This window comes from Eublepharis macularius, chromosome 5, assembly GCF_028583425.1.
Source record: "Eublepharis macularius isolate TG4126 chromosome 5, MPM_Emac_v1.0, whole genome shotgun sequence".
In the NCBI taxonomy this organism is placed as follows: domain Eukaryota; kingdom Metazoa; phylum Chordata; class Lepidosauria; order Squamata; family Eublepharidae; genus Eublepharis; species Eublepharis macularius.
The window spans coordinates 54449268-54468704 of NC_072794.1; the positions used below are offsets into that span (position 1 = coordinate 54449268).

The 19437-nt window shown below is 39.8% G+C and overlaps 1 protein-coding gene across 3 annotated transcripts in view; it reads left to right on the forward strand.

The window, feature by feature from the left end:
• The window catches only part of AGL (amylo-alpha-1, 6-glucosidase, 4-alpha-glucanotransferase), a 56838-nt gene extending 37939 nt beyond the window's left edge, over nucleotides 1-18899 (forward strand). For all 3 annotated transcript variants that reach the window (XM_054979575.1, XM_054979576.1, XM_054979574.1), the window contains exons 25-34: nucleotides 937-1039; nucleotides 1411-1636; nucleotides 2374-2485; nucleotides 3230-3365; nucleotides 4494-4606; nucleotides 9063-9274; nucleotides 10575-10672; nucleotides 11788-11875; nucleotides 11970-12103; nucleotides 14239-18899. In XM_054979575.1, the coding sequence (XP_054835550.1) occupies nucleotides 937-1039; nucleotides 1411-1636; nucleotides 2374-2485; nucleotides 3230-3365; nucleotides 4494-4606; nucleotides 9063-9274; nucleotides 10575-10672; nucleotides 11788-11875; nucleotides 11970-12103; nucleotides 14239-14356 (1340 nt within the window). In that variant the 3' untranslated portion in view covers nucleotides 14357-18899. The remainder of the gene's footprint in view (nucleotides 1-936; nucleotides 1040-1410; nucleotides 1637-2373; nucleotides 2486-3229; nucleotides 3366-4493; nucleotides 4607-9062; nucleotides 9275-10574; nucleotides 10673-11787; nucleotides 11876-11969; nucleotides 12104-14238) is intronic.
• The last annotated feature ends 538 nt before the right edge of the window (nucleotides 18900-19437 follow it).

Below are 19437 nucleotides of genomic sequence, written 5' to 3' on the forward strand. Positions count from 1 at the left end.
CTTGTTTGTTGCAGCACACCAAAATTGCAGGTGGCAGTAACTGTGCATTATATCATTCTCTTAGAGCAGAACCACAAGTGACAAAAGGCACAGATTGGACACTTGTCAGCTTCCCTCAAGTTTTGATGGGAAATGTAGGCAGCTTGGTGGAATGTTGGACAAGTTACAGTTGAAAAGTCCATTGGACAGCAGTCAGAGAGCCAAGCTGCAAGACCAGGACGCCTACATTTCCCATCAAAACTTGAGGGAAGCTGACAAGTGTCCAATCTGTGCCTTTTGTCACTTGTGGTTCTGCTCTTAGTGTTACACCTAGCCAACAAAAAAAACGCTACCAGTAATATGAAAGTCTCTGAAAAGAAAGCATTCTTAATTCTCAGTTTGGGTCACTAGCAGCAAATCAAGGCACAGGAAGTTACCATCTAGATATCCACTTTAATGGTATAGATAACATACCCAAAATATGCCAAAAGGAATGTTTCTGATGGAATCAGAGCAGTGTTAAATATGTTTCATTGTGATATGATAACAACATTTGTGCCTAGGAGAAGCAAATTGAATGTGCATTTGTTTCAGGAGCTTCTTCATGTATAGTGCAGGCAGCTGCTACACACAATGTACCCACTGCAGACTAGTGTCTAGCCATAGTTTGGTTCAAAGGAAGTGCTAACAAACAGAAACACAATTAGAAACAAAGAGTTAACCAAAGGATTCATTTAATGTGATGTCACTGAGTGCTTTTATCTTGTTAGTTTAGTAATAGTTGGTGACCAAAAGCTGCCTCCAGTAAAGATTCATGTATTTAAACAAGGAATTTATTTCAAATATGGATTAGAATAAATTACTGGTGAGGAAAGAGGAAAGGATTAGAGTATTTTAGGGGAGATTGAAACCCTTATATTTACAAAGCTATGCGTGTGTTATCTCTCACTGTTTTAGGTTTACCTCATTTTTCATCTGGCATCTTCCGCTGTTGGGGAAGGGACACGTTTATTGCCCTGAGAGGTCTGATGTTGGTTACTGGACGGTACTTAGAAGCAAGGTAGGACCAAACACACATGTTGTTAGTGGCTAGGTGTTGTTGCTGTTAGTATAGATAGACATGGAAGAGAAATAGAAAATTTGGATAATGGGGGAGGTAAGTGGTCTGATTTGGTTGTGTGCAAGCCAGCATTTCATCCTTCCTTAATGTTTTAATATTCAGCAAAAAATGTGGAGGGGACGCACACACAGAGAGACAGACAGAGAGACAGAGAGAGAGCATTTCCATCCGTTGCATTCTGATTACCTTTCACGTTTCACTTGAGATTTAGATCTCTGTCTTTTGGAACTGAACTGTACGCACATAAGAGTAAACTTGGGCACGCACAATTTTATGTATGCTTCTTTTTCGCTCTCTGTCTTTTGTTTCAGGAACATAATTTTAGCATTTGCTGGTACCATGAGACATGGCCTTATTCCCAACTTGCTTGGTCAGGGCACTCATGCAAGATTCAATTGCCGTGATGCTGTGTGGTGGTGGCTTCAGTGTATTCAGGATTACTGCAGAATTGTTCCCAATGGTACCGAGATTCTTAGGTGTCCTGTTTCCAGAATGTATCCTACAGATGACTCCCCTCCTCAGCCAGCAGGCAAACAGGTAATTATCATTTTGCCTTCGCTTGTCATTTCATTTTCTTGTTTGCTTGAGTCACAGAGAAATGAGTCCTGTGGAGGATTCTCGTCGCACTTAGTTAGTAGTAGACCGTGATCTGGATTGGTTAATTAGTAGAAGAATAATAGTTGAATCTCTTGAAAGCAAGTTGGAGTCATTATCATGTGTTCCGCCCACCAATGTGACGTTGCATGAAAGGAGACCAGTCATATCTTTGTCCCAAAGAAGTCAGAAGGTGTTTTGATAAAGTTCCATTTGTGAAACTAAATAGGTCTGGGCTTGGCTTATACATAGAAGGGACACTGCAGGTGTAGTTTCCTGGAGAAAGAATGGGCACAAATAATAAACCTGCTAACCTGCTAACATTTAAAAATGCAATACCTCTCCTCTCCCAGCAAAAAATTACCACTGTTTGTGTTTTGATATTTTGTTTTCTGATTAATAAATATTTTTAATTCTTTATATGTTATGTTTAAGGGTAATAATGTGACCATTGTCATCAGAATATTTTACCGTGTCAGTTTGATAGTACAGCAAAATTCAAGAAATCTTGGCCTCTTTTAGAGGAGGATGCTTAATAAATTTCAAAGGCAATTTAAAGATTTATGCTTACCATGCTAAGCATGGTAGTTTTAACTTAGTTTCTAAATATGTGTATGCTTATAATCATACCTTCTTGCCTTTATTTCCTCTTTGCTGTATTTAAATCTCTCAAAACTCAGGATCAGCCACTATATGAAGTGATACAGGAAGCTATGCAGAGACACATGCAAGGCATACAGTTCCGGGAAAGAAATGCTGGCCCACAGATAGATCGAAACATGAGAGACGAAGGTACATTATCTTTAAGGAACTTCTTAAAAAAAATTCTAATCCATTGTTAGTTTTCCTTCTGTGCTACCAGCAGAAATAAATTTTGTTTGTCTGAAAGTTCTATATACTCTGTCCTGTGTTCAAGATGTCTAACGTCCAATCATTGAAATTTTTTAAAAGTTTGTATTTTAGCCCCCACAGAAGCCAACAATTACCTTAATACTCCAAAACCAGTACAACAGCAGCATATTTTAAAAACACGGTCTGCGAGCAATCCTAAGCAGGTCTACTCAGAATCCTACTCAGGTTTATTCAGTGGGGCTTACTTCCAGGAAAATGTTCTTAGGATTGCACTGAAAGAGCCTCCACATATGCAGGTCCTGAAGAAAAGAGTTACCCCACACAATTGCTGAAATGGCAACATGGTTGTAGCTTCATATACCTCCCAAGACAACCGTGTAGTGACCAAACCGGTTCTTTCCAAGAAGGTACAAATCATGCAGAGGAACAGATAAAAAGAAATGCTCTAGAGACCTAAACCCACTCATTCAGAAAAGGAGAGCTCTTCTTCCCAGTTTAAAACATCTTGGAGACTATTTTTGGACTCGGTTTTTACTCTGTCAATTAAATGTTAAACCTTTATGTACTTTAAATTCTAGCTGTTGTGTTAAAAGTTAATTTTACAAGAGTATATTTGGTGCTGTTGGATCCATCTGCCCCCCACCCCCATTCCTCTTTGTAAAATTAGACTTTCTTGGCCGGTAGGTTTTAATGTGACTGCAGGTGTGGATGCAGAGACTGGCTTTGTCTATGGTGGGAACCGTTTCAATTGTGGTACATGGATGGATAAGATGGGGGAGAGCGATAGAGCTCGCAATAAAGGAATTCCAGCAACGCCAAGGTACAATGCAAACTTACAATTAATGAGTGATTTTTAACATCTGGAATTTGCAATGGGGATGCATTGTTATTTACTATTGGTTCTATTAACTAAGCTAGCAAAGCAACGTTTACATTTCTTAGTAAGAAATTAATGTTTAATTCAAAGTATGGCCATATCTGTGGATATTTAATCCAGAAATTGGAGCTGTGAACAATCAAGCCAGATCTTTCTACAAACCTAAAAGCACCTCAGGTTTTCAGAAAAATCTGAAGTCTAAAAAAATGGCATTGGGGGAATAACCCCCTACAAAAGAATAGAATCAGCACCTGTAGCTTTAAGAAACAAATGTCTTCAGTGGTCATAGCTAAGGCAATCACATTCTATTGCCAGCTGGTTCCAACATTGGTTTCTGACAGTAAAAGCCAGGGGGAGGGGGAGGGCCCTTTGGGGGCTGTTTTTGGCCTTTGAGGAAGAACTCATCAGGCCCGACTGCTTGCTATTGTTCAAAAGCCAGTTTGATGTATTGGTTAATGTTTCAGACTAGAATGAGGGAGACCTAGGTTCAAATCACCACTCTAATGTGGAGGCTTATTGGGTGACCTTGGACTAATTACAGGTTCTCAGCCCGAGTTAACTCATAGGGTTGTTGTGAAGATAAAATGGAGAAGGGGAGATTAATGTAAGATGCTTTGGGTTCCCATTTTGGAGAAAGGAGGTATAAATGAAATAATAAATATAGTTGAAGATGGGGGGACAAATAAAAAGTTGGACAGAGAGAGGTGGGAAGGAAACATGGAGAGGTGAAGATCAGGGGGGTTGCCAAGAGGGAGTAAAAAGGAAACAGTGTGAGGAGGTGGTTACAGAGAACGATGAGTCTCTCCCCACCCACCCACGCCAAGTCCTTGTAGGTTTCCCACATTGTAGCTGGGCCCAGTCTTCCAGCTGTCACCACGCAACTGGGCCATAATTTTCCCAGGTAGTAGCTGCCAGCAAAAGGGAAAGATTAAGGTGGTGGCAAAAATATTAAAAAGTGTCCTCTGAGTGATTAAAGATTCTAAATGTGTTGATGGGAAGCATATTTAGAGAATGAAAGTGTTGTTTAATCTGCTTCTGGAACTGTGCTGAAAATCTTCCCTTTTTCCTTAGAGATGGTTCCGCTGTGGAAATTGTTGGTTTGTGCAAATCAACAGTTCGCTGGCTGCATGAGTTGTCTAAGAAAAATGTATTTCCTTATTCTGGAGTTACTGTGAAAAGGCAAGGTAACCTGACTCTTCAACTAAAGTAGTAGAACAAAGGGACTAATAGAGATTCTATATAACCCCAAGCATAACTTTCTGAATGTTATACAATATTATATGGCAGTGACTTGCAAAATTCCTAACTACAAATAATGGTTATTGTGTTGACTAGAGGCGGATACGAACCGGGGAAAAAACAAACCATGCGACAAGCAGTTGATCTGGGGGTTTAAATGCCCCTTTCCCTGCCGTCTTGCGGTTCGTGCCCATCTCTAGTGTTGACTCATATTAGACTAGAATCTAATAGACCCAGGTTCAAATCCCCACTCTGCTATGGAGGCTCACTGGGTGACCTTGGGCCAGTCACACACTCTCAGCCTAACCTACCTCTCAGGGTTGTTGTGAGAATACAGTGGAGGAGAGGAGGACAATGTGTAAGCAGCTTTGGGTTCTCACTAGGGAGAAAGTGGGGTATAAATAAAGTTGATGATGATGATAAATACTGGAACCGCTGCAGAGTTGCTAAAAATAGTAGAGATTAAATCTCAATTTTTTTCTTTATGATTCATCAGAGGAGGAGAAAGAACTACAAATAATGGTTATTGTGATCTCTATTTATTTTACTTTGTTTATAGCCTGCCTTTCTCACTGCAGCTTAAGGAAGAATGCACAGTGTAAAATAATTCAATCAAATAGTATAATACATCCAACAAACAGTGAAATACTCACAACAATTAGAAACAATGCAAAAAAGTATCAGACATGATACATCTTAAACAATGCAGAATGGAATGGAATAAGCAAAGTAAAAAAGTAATGCAATAAGAGCAAGATAATGCAGGGTCAAGATTTCCTCTGTAGTGTTGTACTTCAAAGTGTTCATAAATTTCTTTATTATGAAGCTTTTTTTCTTATGAGAGTTATAAAAGCTGTTCTGCTCAGTGCTCCTTGGCTTTTCACCTACTTGAAGTTCCTATTTGCGTAAGAGGAGTCTGTCTTTCAAATGCTTTTTTTCTCTTACTGTAATTTGAGTGTCTGACTTGAGCTTAAATTTCAATACTATGCTGTTGACCTACAGATTTTCTGGTGACCTACAAATGTATATTTAGAATTAGCTATAATTTCTGTTCTCTTTTCTGTGGCCTGTTAGTTTACTCGGTTTGTCATATGAACTGAAATATTTAGAAAACTTTAGTACTTGGCTGTCTAGATGTTTTTGCAATGGTATAGCAGATAGAGTATGAAATGCACTAAAGACATTTGGTTTCAATTTCTCTTTGTGGCATGAAACACACTGGATGACTTTGGGACAGTGGAAGCCTTTCAGTCTATCATGCCTTACAGGAATGTTGTAAGAATTTATTCCCTTTATGCTGGCTGCCTTGAGAACTTGTAGGAAGGGTGGGATGATAACTGGTAATCTTCCTGCTCAAAATTTCTGTTTCTTCTTGTGGTGTACATCCTTATCTTTGGTTTTAATTATAGTTTCCTTCAGTTTTACTTATGCATTCCTAAAACTACAGACAGTTCATTTATCTTTTGTTTTCTAATAGGTAGGCAAGAATTCCTAAAGGTATACTGCAATCAAGAGTAAAACTGGTGTAACTCTATGTGCAGGCTTCTGTTTTAATTCAGGTTTCTTTCCATGAGCATACTTTCTCTGTGCTTAAGTCCAAAACTGCACAAAACTAACAAGGGCAACCCTAATGCATATATAGCAGAAACAACAAACCAGGGCTACAATATAGTCAATAGTTTGAATATAATCTCTTGCTTATAGTACAAAGTGCAAAAGTGCTATAAATACACATATGAATTACAAGCCAATTTATACAAAAGCAATCACAAGTGCATAAATACAGGTAAGTAGCAACATATATAATTGTGCAAGATGTCACTGTCCGGAATAAATCTTATCAATTAAAGTGCAAATGCCAAAAATGTCAAGGAAGAATCGGTAGGTGGGAGCTTGTGCTGAAGAGATATTAACAGTCCACAGAATCAATATATATAGAAGAAAACGCCGACAGGGACTTGCAGGCAAATAACATTAACCCGTTTCGTGAGGACCACCCCTCACTTCCTCCTGGGCGTGTAGCAATTCGGACTGTATACACTGTGAAGGAAAATTAACAATAAACAAGCATACATTCAATTTAAATAAATATTTATATCTAAACAGCAAACCACAAACTCACAGTATGGAAGTAGCACCACAGATTCTCCCACCGGTCCTCCGACACACCATTCACGGACGTGTAACCATAAAGGTAACTATCGCTACTAATATATCCACCAAAGGAGGAGTCAAAAATGGCGCAGGAGAGACTTTGCAAGAGTCGAAAAACTTACAGGATTTTATAAGAAACAGGAAAAGTTAATATCTAAATTCAATCCATGCGGAGACAGAGAATGTGCCTGAAAGATCCATTTAGATTCTAAGCGTGATAGTAATTTAGCCCGATCAGAGGCAAAAGGACAATCCAACATGTCAATTACTGTAACTTTAAGATCATGAGACAGATGTTTCAATTCATGGAAGTGGCTAACAAGGGGTGCCTCCCAAACTAGGTTCCTAATTCTAGATAGGTGCTCTTGTATCCTAATTCTTAAAGGGCGGGTGGTGCTTCCCACGTACAATAAGGGGCATTTGCACTGGATGACATAAACTACATTTTCAGACTTACAGTTTGAAAAAAACTGTCTATTAAATCGATAATCGGGGAATATCTGTTCTGCCCTAACCATAAGGCTACACACATTACATGAACCACACGCAAAGTGGCCCCTAGGCAAGTTGTTAGGAGCCTGATAACTTGAGAATTCTGATTTCATTACCATATCCCCAATAGATCGCGTACGTCTGAATCCAACTGACAGCCCTGATTCACATCCACGGATGTCGCTAATAAGGTGCCAGTGCTGCCTGATAATAGATGTTATTTTTGGGGCCAAAGGAGTATATTCAAGACCCCATTTGATTTTATTGTCCCTCCTTCTATTCCTGGGCTTTAAGAGGGTAGCCCGGTCCGTGGCGTCTGAGCTTAATTTAGCCCGTTCAATAACGCGCCAGGGGTAGCCTCTTGTTACAAGGCTCATTCCCAGCTCCCGGCCACTAGAATTATAGGAATGGGAACTGGTAGAATTCCGTTTTAAACGTAGAAATTGCCCCAAGGGGATGTTATCTTTCAGGTTTCAAGGATGGAAGGACTGGTAATGCAGATAAGATAGGTGCTCTTAAAGTTACAGTAATTGACATGTTGGATTGTCCTTTTGCCTCTGATCGGGCTAAATTACTATCACGCTTAGAATCTAAATGGATCTTTCAGGCACATTCTCTGTCTCCGCATGGATTGAATTTAGATATTAACTTTTCCTGTTTCTTATAAAATCCTGTAAGTTTTTCGACTCTTGCAAAGTCTCTCCTGCGCCATTTTTGACTCCTCCTTTGGTGGATATATTAGTAGCGATAGTTACCTTTATGGTTACACGTCCGTGAATGGTGTGTCGGAGGACCGGTGGGAGAATCTGTGGTGCTACTTCCATACTGTGAGTTTGTGGTTTGCTGTTTAGATATAAATATTTATTTAAATTGAATGTATGCTTGTTTATTGTTAATTTTCCTTCACAGTGTGTACAGTCCGAATTGCTACACGCCCAGGAGGAAGTGAGGGGTGGTCCTCACGAAACGGGTTAATGTTATTTGCCTGCAAGTCCCCGTCGGCGTTTTCTTCTATATATATTGATTCTGTGGACTGTTAATATCTCTTCAGCACAAGCTCCCACCTACCGATTCTTCCTTGACATTTTTGGCATTTGCACTTTAATTGATAAGATTTATTCCGGACAGTGACATCTTGCACAATTATATATGTTGCTACTTACCTGTATTTATGCACTTGTGATTGCTTTTGTATAAATTGGCTTGTAATTCATATGTGTATTTATAGCACTTTTGCACTTTGTACTATAAGCAAGAGATTATATTCAAACTATTGACTATATTGTAGCCCTGGTTTGTTGTTTCTGCTAAGTCCAAAACTGAGCAATCCAAATATAACGCACAGAAATAATAGCATGTAGAACTGCTGCTGTCAGGATATTGTACACAAAGTATTTTAAGGAGGAGAAAATCAGCAAAGGTAGGGTTCCCAAATGTGGTGGCCGTAGTGCCATGGCACCCACAGTCACTTCCCAAGGTGTCCACCATGTACCTCAGGAAAGTAGGTACAGCCATTGTGAAGGAAAAAACCGTGGCTGGCTGCCTGAAAATGAGATTCAACATGGAACAGAGCCAATTGCAAGCGTGTATTTTCTTTTGTCAGTTGGCCTAATCAATACGAGAATGGAAATATGGAGGATAAGCACAAAGGAAAGAGGTTGTCAGATTGGCTCCAGTACTTGCATATTTCTAGACTTTTTTCTCGTTGATTTCACCATATTCAGTAACTTTTTTCTATATTATGTTGTTTTCCAGGTACAGAGGAGACCATTACATATGATCAGTGGAACAGAAGAATCCAAGCACACTTTGAAAAGATGTTCTTTGTCTCTGAGAACCCAGCAGATCCTAATGAGAAGCATCCCACTCTGGTTCATAAACGAGGCATTTATAAAGACAGCTATGGAGCATCAAGTCCATGGTGTGACTATCAACTAAGGCCAAATTTCACCATAGCAATGGTTGTGGTATGTGTTGTACAAGTGTTCTATTCAGTGTTTACGAACCCCTTTGCCTGTTTAAGTAAGCTTTTAATGTATGTATGTATGTATTTAAAGCATTTCAGAACTGCCTTTCTAACCAGCTCAGGATCCCTAAGGCAGTGAACACTCCAAACTTTAAAATAGTGTTTAAACTTCAAATATATATAAAATATGTATTGTCGAAGGCTTTCACGGCCGGAGAACGATAGTTGTTGTGGGTTTTCCGGGCTGTATTGCCGTGGTCTTGGCATTGTAGTTCCTGACGTCAGGAACTACAATGCCAAGACCACGGCAATACAGCCCGGAAAACCCACAACAACCATATATAAAATAATTAAATAAGACAAATAAACACATAGGTACTTAAACAGGGAAGAGGGGTAATAAGGGAACACCAAGCCAAACAAAAAAGTTTTCACTCATTGGCGGAAGAAAACAATAGAGGGAGATTGACAGACGAATCTCCCTGGAGAGTTCTGAAGTTTTGATGCCATAACCGAGAAGGCCCTTTCCCAGCCATCATGCCTCAGATGGTGGAAGCACCTTGAAACAGGGCCTCTGAAGATGACTGGAGCGGTTGGATAGGTTCATGTGGGAGTAAGTGTCCTTAAATCTGATACCTTTAGTGACAAGACGAATGTAATGTGACTTAGTGATGGTGGACAGCCAATTAAAACTGCTTCTGAAATAGCTCCCCAAACTCTTACCTTGTATCTAGGTCTGTTTCCAGCTTTATCCACAACTGATCCACAACTTTTGCTGTGCCCTGCGCTACTATGTGACTCTGTGCTATACCACCCCTTTTCTGTCCCCTGACTTCACTCAGACCCTGGAATTATCTGAGGTCTAGAGATCACAAAGCTATGCAACAATCGGTAGTGATGCTGGGAGTAGACAACAGTGAGGCTTTTGCTATGAGATGTTGTGGCTGCCAGCTACAACAGTAATTGTGGTAGTTGCACAGCAACTTAGCTGTGTTATCTCCTGGGTTCCAAGTATGCCTGATATTTGCCAGAGTTCAACTGCTAGTACTGACACAGTGGAGAAAAGGGTCCTACCAGCACAACTGAGAAGTATTTTGTGGACGCCGCACTTTGATTTATTAAAGCTTATTTAAATACTAATTTTTAAAATTTTACGTTACAGGATGGAAATACTGGGACAGGGTGGGATTTAAAATGTGAGCTAAAGGAAGAATGTAACTATCTAATTACCTGATTTTGTTTCCTTTTTAAATGGATTGTTTTCTTCTTTTCCGTACCCTTTTTATTTTTTGGTTTTTCAGGCACCTGAAATGTTTTCTCCTGAAAAAGCTTGGAAAGCACTTGAAACTGCAGAGCAAAAGCTACTTGGTCCACTTGGCATGAAAACATTGGACCCAGAGTAAGTATGATAGAAGCCAGTTGGCGAGCTACATGTACGGCCATCGATGCATGCTGTTCCAGCTGTAAATTGTAACCTGTGGGGTACACAGGTCCAAAGACTGTCCTGAAGAGGCCTTCGTGGATGTGTTCTAAACCTTGGTGGGGGGATGTGTATCATTAATCACAACATGTAACTAAGCTCTTATACATTGTGATTCAATAGAGAATCCATTTTTAAATCAAAAATTTCTTTAAACTTTCTGCTGCCTTTAACAGTAAAATACACAGTAAGAGATACCATTTATAAAAGCTCAAAATTTTATTATTTGAGTAATATGAAATTGTGTGGAACAGACAACGCTCTTAAAAATTATGTTGTGTCCTTGCTTGCGAATTGATCTCTAAAAATTCCGTCTTAAATTCTTCATCTGTGTGAAAATAGATTTGGCTTTGCAGAGTCAGTAGCCTTGCCTCGCATCCAGTGATCCCAGATGTTTGGTGCTCCTTTTCCCTTGCCACTGAAGGGGTGATATGACAAAGAATTAAACTAGATCCAGGCTGAACCAGGAGAACAAGTTTGCAGAACTATCCTTTTTTTCCATTACTTTCAAAACGGTCTGGCCCAGGGAGTGATCTCAAATTATAGAGAAGTCCATAGTTGGCCAAAAAACATCTCTAACAGAAGACACACCAAAAAAAAACCCGTTACATAAAATTGGAGGAGGGGGCTGCTGTGCTAGTAAAGCAAAGCTCACACCTACTGATGTGCTTTGGAAATCAGTAATTTTGAGTTTCTTGGAAATGGTGATGGCCCCTGTAATTGCATAATATTGCTTATAAATAACACCTGCTTATTAATGAATACAAGAAAGTTCAAAGTTCAGTGCTGCTGAATCCAGATGAGTTGTTTCCTTTCCCTGAATAATTCTGTGGGTTGGATCCTATCATTGTGTTTCATCAGACCCTTCTGCTAATGCAAGGCGCTCTGGCATCAGCGCAAGAGAGTCTTACATCACTAGAAACACCCTGGTACTAGAAGCATGCACAGGTGCCAATGAAATGAAATGGAAGCCCCTATAACTTAATGCTGTTTTCTCTGAAGAAACTTACTTTTTTTTTCTCTGCCCATTGCAGTGATATGGTCTACTGTGGTGTATATGACAATGCCTTAGACAATGACAATTACAATGTGGCTAAAGGATTTAACTACCATCAAGGACCTGTAAGATTTGTACTTCTGCAGTTTTCAACAATGAATTTCATGAATTTCAGCTTACCTAAAACTATAATACCGCTTCTGTTGTGTTCTTTTACAGGAGTGGCTTTGGCCCATTGGATATTTTCTTCGTGCCAAGTTGTACTTTGCCAAGTTAATTGGTCCAGAGATATATGCAAAGACTGTGTTTTTGGTTAAAAATGTGCTTTCTCGACATTATGTTCATCTTGAGAGGTACATCTTTCTTTATACATTGAAATATTATGGCTTGATGATATTCATTTGATTCCAAACACAAAACAGTTCTCTCAACTTAAAAACAAAAAAGGAGGAATTGGCAAAGAATTAAGATATATGCAATTGTTAGGAATATGGTAATAAACAGGTTATTTGGAATTGTGGTTACCATTTTCTACATTACTCAGTGTCAGACTGATAAAAAGGGAAATGATGTTCAGCTTTAAGTTATTGACAAGACTGAAGCCAGAGTGCATCAAAAGCCATTTTAATCATGATACTTTAATGCCTCCATTCTGAATGTTTACTTGGAAGTAGCTCTTAGTCCATGAGCTACTTCCTGGTCCATGCAGAAACGGGAAGCCACTTGTGAATCGTGTGTACTGGAGCTGCAAAAGCCTCCTGTGACCTGAGGGTGGTGCAAAAATACCCACCTCCGTCAAGCAGCTGACATACTAAGCAGGCATGTCAGCCTTCCTCACCCTTGTAAAAGAATTCTCCTGAGTGGAGTTTGACAAGGCAAATGATTATTGTTATTTTATTTATACCTCACCTTCTCACTGAGACTCAAGGCAGATTACACAAATGTAAGTCAATGTAATCAATAGGATTAGACACCTAATAAGCAATGTTTCAGGTGGGTAGCTGTGTTGGTCTATAGTAGAAGAGCAAGATTTGGATACAGTACAGTAGCATGTTAAAGACACTCAAAAGCTCATACCCTGGAAATCTAGTTGATCTTTAAGTTGCTACTGGACCTGAAATTGCTCCAATCAGCAATTTAATGGAACTAGGATTACTGCAGTCTGAAACAATACATAAATTATTAGACACGATATGTTAAACAATGCAGAAAATGTTATTACCTAAGTATAAAAACAAAGCAGTTAAATTAGGATAGTGAATACTATACACAATAGTATACTTCACACTCCTGTTTCTTGTATAAAAGCTCCTTCCTGAACCATGTTATAATATAGCCTTACTACTTTTATAAAAATGTCCTCCCGAACAACTCTGTTTTACATAATTTGCATAGCTTCTTGGTGTCTCTCTTCCCTTCTCCTGAAAAGTAACGAGTGCCGTCAGAGATCCGATGCAAGATCCCCTCATAGTCCCATCTTGCAGAATCAGAAAATGGATGCCCACTCTGCTCCTGCTACTCTTTTCAGTAGCTAAGCAGAACTCTGAAAGGCTACTGTTCTTTCCGCAGACTCGGTGGTTCAGAAGGCTAGGGCAGTCACATGCACAGGTTGTTGGAGCCCTGAGTATCCTGAGAAACTGGACTAGGCTTAACAGAGTCCTGAGGCAATGTTCCCATCTTCCGCTGGCTTTCGCCTCTTCTGCTAGCATTCATTTCTTCAGTACTAGTAAATTACTAAACAGCCAAGCAGGTTTTCAGTGAAGGATAAGGACGATGAATGTAAGCCACTGAACAGGAAAATCGGGCAACAATGGGAAATAAAATTACCTATTTAAGATAGTTATGTAACTGTCAGCCTACTGGCTCCCTAGGTATCTTCATGTTGTTTTTTAATGGCAGGTTTAACCTTTTTAAAAACTGTGGTTGTGAGAAATTGAAGCAAATGAAAACAGTAATAACATTGTTGTTTTAGTTTTCCCCCCAATTATTTGTTCATAGTTTGGTTTGACCTTGCCTTTTGTTTTTTATAATAGGTTAGTCCCTTTTATTTAAAAAAACCAATCTGGTTACACAGTTGCATCCTGCAGAAATTTTCACTGAGGGAAGGGGGAGAAATTTTTTGCCTGTTCTTTCTTCCCACGGCAAGGAATGACTCCCCTGTTGTGCTGTTTCTAGGGTCCCTTCTTCTCCAGGTGCAGCATTAGAGGGGCTCTTTGGACTGCAGCAAGGGGAGGGAGGGAGGGAGATCCCACTTCACTAATAAAAATCCTTCTGTCAGCAGAGATTTTGTACAGGATCCAACCCACATTAGTGCACCGAAAAAAATTTTATCATCAAACTCCTGTCAGTCCTAGTATATTTTTGAACACCTTCAAATCACTCAGTCTGTATGTGAGATTTGTCCTATTAATTGAATATTAAATATTAAAATGTTTGATATTAAAATATTAAATCATTCTGAAAATGATGTATTGTCATGTTTCTGCAGGTCCTCTTGGAAGGGTCTTCCAGAACTGACAAATGAAAATGGGCAGTATTGCCCTTTCAGCTGCGAATCTCAGGCCTGGTCAATTGCTGTCATCCTTGAGGTTCTCTATGACTTGTAACAGCGGCTGTCTCAATGAATCAGTTAACTTTGTTCTGAATGAAAATACCTTCGCTTGTCCTTTCATTTAAAAATGTCCTGCTTTTGCGCTGTCACACTGTAAACCTCCCTGGTTTCAGAAAGGGCCTGTGCTTGTTGTTCCTAAACACTTGTTTGTGTGTGCTCATTCTTTACAAATTGCACTAGAATATATATTTTAAATTCCTAGCGAGGACTAGAACCTTGATCAGCTAAAAGCACCTTTATGGAGTATATAGTTAGATATATCATGAATAAATCATTTAAATGTGTAGTAGAGCTGGCTTTAAAGAAATAAGACCTTCCTATGCAGCAGGATTTTATTTTCGAGACCTATGGAACACCCTGATTTTTTGCATTTAAAATGAAGTTTGCAGTGCCTTTGGAATCCCGTGACTGAAAGCCAATTGAAGGAATGCTGAGAACCCCAGTGGATGTGGTCTGAGTTAAGGAGTGAAAGGGGGCATGCAGGTGAGGTGCATGGAACTCTTATCCAAGCCCGCCACTTAACTTCTTTCACTCCCTTTTCCCAGACAATGTTCCCCACCTCATGTACAGGATCAAAGCCTGGCTGAGGGAACAGTGATGTCAGAAGTTGAGCTGTGAGCAGACGGCAGGTTCTGCTTTCCTTACTAATGTATCCTATTTGCTTGTTTTAAATTAGACTCTCAAGCTCCTCCACTGTCTGCATGATAACAGCAGATTCAGGTTTAAATACATAGATCTACACTGTATTGTCTAGGTTGATCCTAAGCATTTTGGCCACAGTAGTGTGTCCCAAAAGTCTTGTTCTCACCATGGTTTTCATTCATTTTGTCTTTGAAGTGAGTCAGATTTACTAAGACTCTCTTTATTGCACTTTGGTTTTAACACCATTTTGTACAAACCTCCTTGTGCCACAGAACAACATAGATACTCACCAAATTCCTGAATAGACTGCATTTAAGAGCAACCACGTTTTCTTGAGTTTTCTTGAGGTCTAGTTCATAAAAGCAATTTGTAAACAGACTTTTGTATTTGAATAACCATGCCAGTAATATTAAGAATTCTCTTTCCTGAAGGTAACAGTCACTGAAATAATGATTGGCCATCTGATGTAATGTGTTCATGGCTATAAAACTAAATGAAATTCTTATCAAGGGGTGAATCAGTTGATCAGGAGCCAGTGATGAGATCCAGTGCTTCTGTTACTTCTTAAAAGCTGCTTTCATCATTCAACTAATGGATTTAGAAACAGTAGAAGTGGTAGCACTGAGCACCCTTTTATTTGGGGAGCAAGAATCCACACGGAAGTCACAGCACAATGGCCATGGTAAATCACTTGCTGTGCTGGCTGACTTGATTTGGTAGGATGCTGCCCTTAACCCAGTATGTCCTTCCACCCATTTACTGTAAGTCCATCAATCAAATGAGGTGACAGAAGGACGTTTTGAGAGTTGGGGCATACCAGATGAAAGTCTCACTCTACAAAGGCATATACCAAGCAGCTCATATACCAACCTTCAGTGGCCTACCTGCAAGAAAGGGATTTCTCTGTTGCATACAGTTCTAAGATTCCTTATCTTGGTTCAAGCCAACTTGTTCTAAGTGCTATGGTTGTGGCTTAATACCTGGAACTCAGTAATTTGATTGTGCCATTGTCTCAGGGTGATTAATCAGCAAAAGCCAAATTAAGCAGCAATGTATTCTGGATTGTGCAAGGAAAAGTGTAAGTTGCCTGCATAAAATATATTTGTGCTAAGAGCACAGATGAGACTGCCTATTTTAAATTCAGCTATATATAATATTAATACTTGATAGTGTGCTTCCATCATTTCAGCAGTGTTGTTTACCACATATATCAAAATCATAACGCTGGAGGTTTAGCTGAGAACATGCTAATGAAAGTAGGATGCTAACAAATAGATTTAGACCTAATACTCTGCATCAGTACTTGGTAAAGGTTGCCTTTTGAAAGCTGATGTTTAATTTGTCCATCTTGATATTTTGAAGCTGGAAATAATTTTAAGAGATTTTAATAATAGGCATTCACTTTCATTCATCTTAAGCATAATTCTGTCACTGAATTTTATCTAATCACTAAGGTGCATTTTTTTAAAGAACTTTCGAAGAAGTAGTTGTCTGGATTGACATTCCTTATAGAGTTCAGTGATAGCAATGATGAGTGGCTAACTAAGAATTATATGTATCAGATTTTCTTGTGAGCCTGGATTTTTTTAGAAGCTGTAATAGAAAATAGATATTGGCCCATTAAATTTTAAGAAAATAATCCATTTGAAAGAGGATGATACAGTAAGTATGTGCCAGCCTAAATCAGTCTGATGGGGAAATCTGGCATTTTAACATCACTTGGCATTCAGAATGCATTTCAGCGTACAGTTAGAAAAACTACTCAGTTGCAAAATCTACTTACTTGAAAACTAGGGTCACTTTAAATGAACAAATTTTCATGCTCAGCTTTGAGTCTTATCTGGAAGAGGCATATGGATGCAGCACCTGAGCAAGCTGTAAAGCTTTAGTTGTGATAGAATCAATCCTATTACTTTTCAACAGGCAGTGGGGTGCGTAAGATTGACACATTTGGTGTTTTGGCCATAGGAACTGGTGAAAAGTTAGATTAGCTTCAGAAGAGGATATTTACAAGTGAGTGTACTTAATATTGAAAACCTACAGTCAGATATTTAGAGCCAAATTGGATGTAATAGCAGCAGCTCCTTGTGTTGTTATATATGGAAGTGCCCTAATTGCATAGAAAGGTGGGAACAGGTGCTGCAGAATCTCCTGCCAAGTATTTCTTTCCTCAGCTGGATGAAAAGCTATAGGAGCAGAGGAGCTGCAGGGAGACAAGCTGAGGTACAGGGGGAGGATTCAGAACCATTTTGTAATTTAAATAGCCTCCATCCACACACACACCCCTTCCTGCATGGTTAGGACAGTGCTGTGTTTAAACATACACAACTGTTGCTGTAGTTTCCGGCTTGGCCCTTAAATCTAGGTGGGCTTGCACCTGCAAGAGTATTAAAAACGAAGCTGCAAATATTTTCCTCGAAGGTGCAATTGAAAAGGAGCCTTAAAGGTTGTAATTGTACTAAATAACTTTGTGCATGGTTTAGCATTAGTGGTGACTCTGCAGGGGGGGCATCCCCCCCCCCGCCGCCTGTGGCCACCACAGCTTGCTACCAGCAATTGCCTCTGGCCATCTCACCATCTGGCAGCCAGAGCCGGCAATGCTCTTTTCCTCCTCTTTAGATGCTACAGCTCCAGTGAAGGGGTTGGGGCAACGGAGGAGGCAAGGCAGGCAGAGGCCTTGCTCCCTCCTCCTGGGCCCTGCCCTCTGAGATCACCTCCTCCTCTTGCCTCATTGTAGAGTCAGCCATATTTAACATTTCAGAAACTGAAAAGTCCTTTGAGTGAGAGAAACAAACGAGCGGTCGTCAGCTCTTCAGTTGTACTGAAGCTTTATGAGTTGCACCGTTCTGTCAGAAAACAAAGTGGTATATATTTCTCACCCTTGTGTTTTTATGGCAATGTTAAAAAATACTTATATGTTTCAATTCCACATCTGTATGCCAATAATATATATACACAGGAGATGCGGAAATATACATAAGTGTGTGTGTTTTGTAATAAGCCTTATTCAAAAATTAGGTACTTAATTTATGATCTAAAATTATCCGTAGACATTTGGACATGAACATTTTCACTTCATTATTCTGGCAGGAATCTTGGGGTTACTTCTTGGGGGTTAGATGAAGAACACAAGGAACTAGTGTGCAAGCTGCATCTAGCAGAAGCTTAGAAGAAATGACAACTTTTATTCTACTACATATTTCACACAATGAAGCACTTCTGTCATCAGGTAGGGGGAGGTGATTTCTGCTGATTTTTCCCAACTTTGCCCACTGACTCTAGGAACAGAATCCCAGAGGGCTGAGTGGGTTGAGGTGGTAGGGGGAAGCAGGAAAGGGCTGCGCCACACTCTGCTTGTGGATCTCATAGGATGCCAAGCCAACAGACTGGGTATGGAAAAGAAGAGCAGGTGTCAGATTACTACCTTATTGATGGCATTCATCTCAAAGTAAATTATGATAAAATGGCATTTCAAAATGGTAAAACAGTACAACGTTCAAATAGCTACTGTAAGGTCAACAGTAATGCCAGTGTGTGATTAAGTGACCTCTTCGTTAACAGGCTGCATGGACAATTTTATGCCTCTTCTACATTGTATCTTATGCCTTGACCCTTAGCAATCAATGTTTCATGCACTTTTGGCAATGAAGCGAAGTCATCTCACTGTCAAAATTATTTGCGTCGCTTGTTGCTTCTTAGTTCACATGGATTTGTAATATTCATTACATTAACCGTGTTAAACCTGGGGGGGGGAGGGGGAATGGGAATCATGCTAATGTTGCATGCTGTGAAATGAGAAGTGTCATTGTTGCACATAACAATACCTGTGTGTCTCTTACATGAATGATGCTTTTATGCAGCTACCTGTGAAGAATATACAATAAAAGTCTAACAAAAATGCATTTCCTCTCATTGATATCCTGATAACTGTGGTGAATTCAGTAGCAAAGTCCGCGAGAAATTAAAAAAGGACAGCTTTGCTTATGCCCAGAGGCTCATTGGGTTGGAAAAGTCTCTTGGTAAGGGTGTGGTTGAATGTAGCCTTGCAACCCAGGGACAGAGTCCTTAAGAACATAAGAAGAGTCCTGCTGCATCAGACCAGTGGCCTCTCTAGTCCAGCATCCTGTCACTGTTACTATATCCTGCATTCATATATGGAAGCAGGCAATGGAGAAAAGCACCCCAGAAAATATCTTCCCTTCAAACTCTAGCAGCTTCTCCACTTAGGAACTTTTGACCTGAACAGGTGGCAGGAATGCAGAAAAGCAGGATGCTAGACTCCCGCCAAATCTCTGGTCAATAGAGAGACATCCTTTTCTTTTGCAATGCAAAAATCACAGGTACAGAGGGGGAAACTGGATCCTAGGAAGGAAAGGCTATATGACACCTCAAGGGCAGCAGGGAGACATCAGTACAAGTTCCTCCCTCCTCTGC